Genomic DNA, 3,246 nt, shown 5'->3' with positions numbered 1-3,246 from the left:
GGCCGGGACGCCCCTCCCACCACGTCCGATGCACGAAGCGCCCTGACCGGAAGCGGACGGTGCCCCCGTCCTCTGTGGGCCCCCGTGTGGCTTCGCCGGCTCCCGCTTGCGTCTCCGAGCGTGTCCTTGCGTTCATCTGTCAGGCCGTGGTGCTCGCTTCCCCTCCTCTCTCTGCCCCAGAAGGCCAGCCTGCCGCCCCCGGGGCTCAGGACAGCAGCCTCTGGGAGCGGCGTGAGCGCTGTGACCTGCAGTCCCTGAGGGCTGCGGGCTGAGGCCAGGAAGGCCAGCGGCTGGCGAGCAGTGACCTCCCTTTTTACTCCGTGTCACCCAGCTTGCTGTCGCCATGGCTGAAGCACAGTTTTCCTGCGGCCTAGCTGGCCTGCGGTGTGACAGGACAGAGTCCCAGGGACACTGGCTGCTCTGCCGGACGACCAGGGAGGGGTGGACGGGGCATGTCTGAGGCCAGGTCTCCTGGCACCTGGAGACAACCTGGGCAGGATGACTGTAAATATCTCAGCTCCACGTTATTTATAGAATATGTACAGCTGCGTGAATGTGAAATAAAGTCCTAATTCCCTCAGACTCCCTGGCTGCCTTGCACTCAGCCACACCTCCTCAGCCCAGGCCTAAGAGTGCTCCTCTGCTTGAAGGAAGAGGGAGGCGAGGTCATCCCCATCCAGGCTCCGCAGGCTGGGCCCGGTGCCCACCTCCTCCGCCTCCTGCCTCCCTCCCTGGCAGGATCCTGGCCCCAGCCTAGGGCCTGGGTGCTGTGAACTGGCCGCTAGAGGGAGCAGCTGAGCCGGGCCTTGACCCCTGAGCAGGTTAATTTAGCAGTGACTGAAAACCAAGGTCCTGGGCCACCGGTTCCATTTATATGGGCTTATATGTTCCAGAGAGGTGACATGAGGGGGCCCAGAGCACCGGGCTCAGCCAGCAGTGCTCTGATGCTGAGTACAGCTCCAAGCAGCAGTCTTGAGATTCCGAGCCCCAGGAAGAGCTGGTCCTCCAGGGGCCGCCCACCCGCCAGTCAGGCACTGCGAGTAGAAAGAAACTGACACCTCTCACTGTGCCGGTTCCGAGTCCGGCTGGACAGCGTGGCGCTCCTCTGTGAGAGGCACGGGGGTCATTCACTGTGACCCTGGGCCTGGGAGAGAGTGTGAGCTGGGGGTTCCTGGTGGTATCGGGACTACTGTCCCCCCACGGCTCCATGGGCTGTGTCTGAACAGTGAACACGGGACAGGGCCTTGCTAGCAGGATGTGTAGCGGAAGCCGGGGTCCATCTGGGCCTGGTGGGTCCTCTGGGAAACAGAAGCCTGGCTGAGACCCAGTCACGCCCTCATGCCTGTGTGTGAAACAAGCTCCCAGACGAGTCCATTCTGCAGAGGTCCTTTATTACTGCGACACAGATGTGTGGCCCATCCCCAACCACCTGTTCCCAGGCCCACTCGGGCAGCGGCGAAGGTCCTTCTGCAGAGTCCCAGGACACCAGGGTGGCAGGAAGACGGCCCCTCCAGGCTCCCGGAGCACGGGACGCATCTGCCGATACCTGGGACACAGGCGTCTTTGAGAGCGAGAGCGAGCCAGGGCTCGGCATGTACAGCAGCCCAGGGGCAGTGGGGACTGGAATACATACTGGGCCACTCAGGATGCCAGCTGGTCACTGAGGCACTGCAGGAGAGGGGCCGTGGCACACATGTCCTCCTGGCCTCCCGGAAGCAAGACCAGTCCCCATCCCAGAAGCCAGTGCCACCCGACACCAGGATGGCAGAGCCAAGCCTGGCCCCCGTGGCCCCGCGGACTCCGCCCGGCCCTGGCCAGCAGGCTCACCTCGCACCTCCAGGCGGCACTCACACTGCGCCTCGCCCTGCAGGTTGGTGGCCCTGCAGACGTACACACCCCCATCGAAGGGGCAAGGCTTCCTAATCTCCAAGGTCAACACGCCCTGCTTGCTGAACATTCGGAAGCGGGCGTCTTCCTGCAGGTCCAGGCCGTTCTTGAACCAGGAAATCTTGGGCTGTGGACCAGGTAAAGGGAGGGAGGGGGCACCTCAGGTAAGGGCACCTGGCCAGCGCCCAGGGAGACTGGTCTTCATGCGTCTGCTCAGCTGCCCAAGGCTGGGCACGCACAACCAGCAAGAGTGCCCAGGCCTTGGCAGGACCGGCGTCCCTACCTTGGGGCTGCCCCGGACAGCACAGCAGAGGACAGTGGTGTAGCCCGCGATGACCGAGCGGTTTGCCAGGGGCTGGGTGAAGCTCGGGGCCTCAGAGAAGTCCAGGGCCTTGTATGTGGGTGGCTCATAGGTGATGCCTGTGAGTGACAGGACTGGGTACCGAGGGCCACCCCACACCAGCCTCTGCCCCCTGCACCGCTTCCCGGCATGGAAGAGGGTGTGGCACCTGGTTTGGGGATGAAGACAGGCTCCTTGGTGGCAGCCGCCCGGGCACTGGGCCCCACCATGTTGTGGCTAAAGACCCGGAAGTAGTAGCCATTGCCCACGACGAGCTCAGACACCACGCACTGGGTGCGGCGGTAATGCTCCAGAACGGTGAACCACTCCTGGGGGCGGGCAAGTGGTCTCGGTCCCCTGTGCCCGCCTGTGGGGACTGCAGAGGCGGGTGGCCTGTGGGGCTGGGCGGGGCGCGGGGCGCAGGGTCCCAGCTCACCATGGTCTTCCGGTCGGCTTTCTGCACCGAGTAGCCCCAGAGCTCGGAGTTGCCATCGTCTTCCGGGGGCTTCCACTCCAGGGCCACGTTGAGCCCCCAGGTTTCGGTGACCCGGAGATCCTGGGGAGGACTCGGCGTGTCTGCGGAGATAGCGCCGGTGGATCCCTAGCCCTCCCAGGGCAAGAGTCGGAGACAGACGGCCGCCCTGCGCCCCGGGCCACGCACCCACGACCTGCAGCAGCAGCGCCGCGGAGTCCTCCATGTTCTCGATGCGCACGGTCACCTGGTAGCTGCCCGAGTGCGCGCGGCGGGCAGCCCGGATGAACAGGATGGTGTCCGAGGGGCTGTTGCGGATGCTCACGTCCCTATCGCCCAGCGGCTGCTCCTCTTTGGTCCAGGTCACCTGAGGCCGGGGCTTCCCCTGGGGGTGGAGGGACACTCAGCCCGGAGCCTGGGAGGGAGCCCCGCCAGCTGGGCGCCACCTACCTGGAAGGGAATGAGGAGGTTCACGGGCTCCCCGACCTTCCGCTGGATGGTCTGGCGCAGGTGCCGCGGCAGCTGGAGTCGCGGCCGCTCTGCGGGA

General features: G+C 65.2%; 1 protein-coding gene across 1 annotated transcript in view; it reads right to left on the bottom strand.

The window, feature by feature from the left end:
- Positions 1–1,382: 1,382 nt before the first annotated feature.
- Mybpc3 (myosin binding protein C3) overlaps positions 1,383–3,246 on the bottom strand; it is a 12,676-nt gene continuing 10,812 nt past the window's right edge. Inside the window, exons 22-28 of the mRNA XM_033756808.1 lie at positions 3,150–3,238; positions 2,889–3,084; positions 2,664–2,803; positions 2,397–2,556; positions 2,171–2,307; positions 1,828–2,014; positions 1,383–1,668 (exon numbers count right to left, since the gene is read on the bottom strand). Of these exons, the coding sequence (XP_033612699.1) occupies positions 1,658–1,668; positions 1,828–2,014; positions 2,171–2,307; positions 2,397–2,556; positions 2,664–2,803; positions 2,889–3,084; positions 3,150–3,238 (920 nt within the window). The 3' untranslated portion in view covers positions 1,383–1,657. The remainder of the gene's footprint in view (positions 1,669–1,827; positions 2,015–2,170; positions 2,308–2,396; positions 2,557–2,663; positions 2,804–2,888; positions 3,085–3,149; positions 3,239–3,246) is intronic.

The sequence above is a fragment of the Fukomys damarensis genome, unplaced genomic scaffold, assembly GCF_012274545.1.
Source record: "Fukomys damarensis isolate Sample0158 unplaced genomic scaffold, DMR_v1.0_HiC HiC_scaffold_27, whole genome shotgun sequence".
NCBI lineage: Eukaryota > Metazoa > Chordata > Mammalia > Rodentia > Bathyergidae > Fukomys > Fukomys damarensis.
The sequence above is the reverse complement of the archived record's forward strand: the minus strand, read 5'-3'. Positions and strand labels throughout refer to the sequence as shown.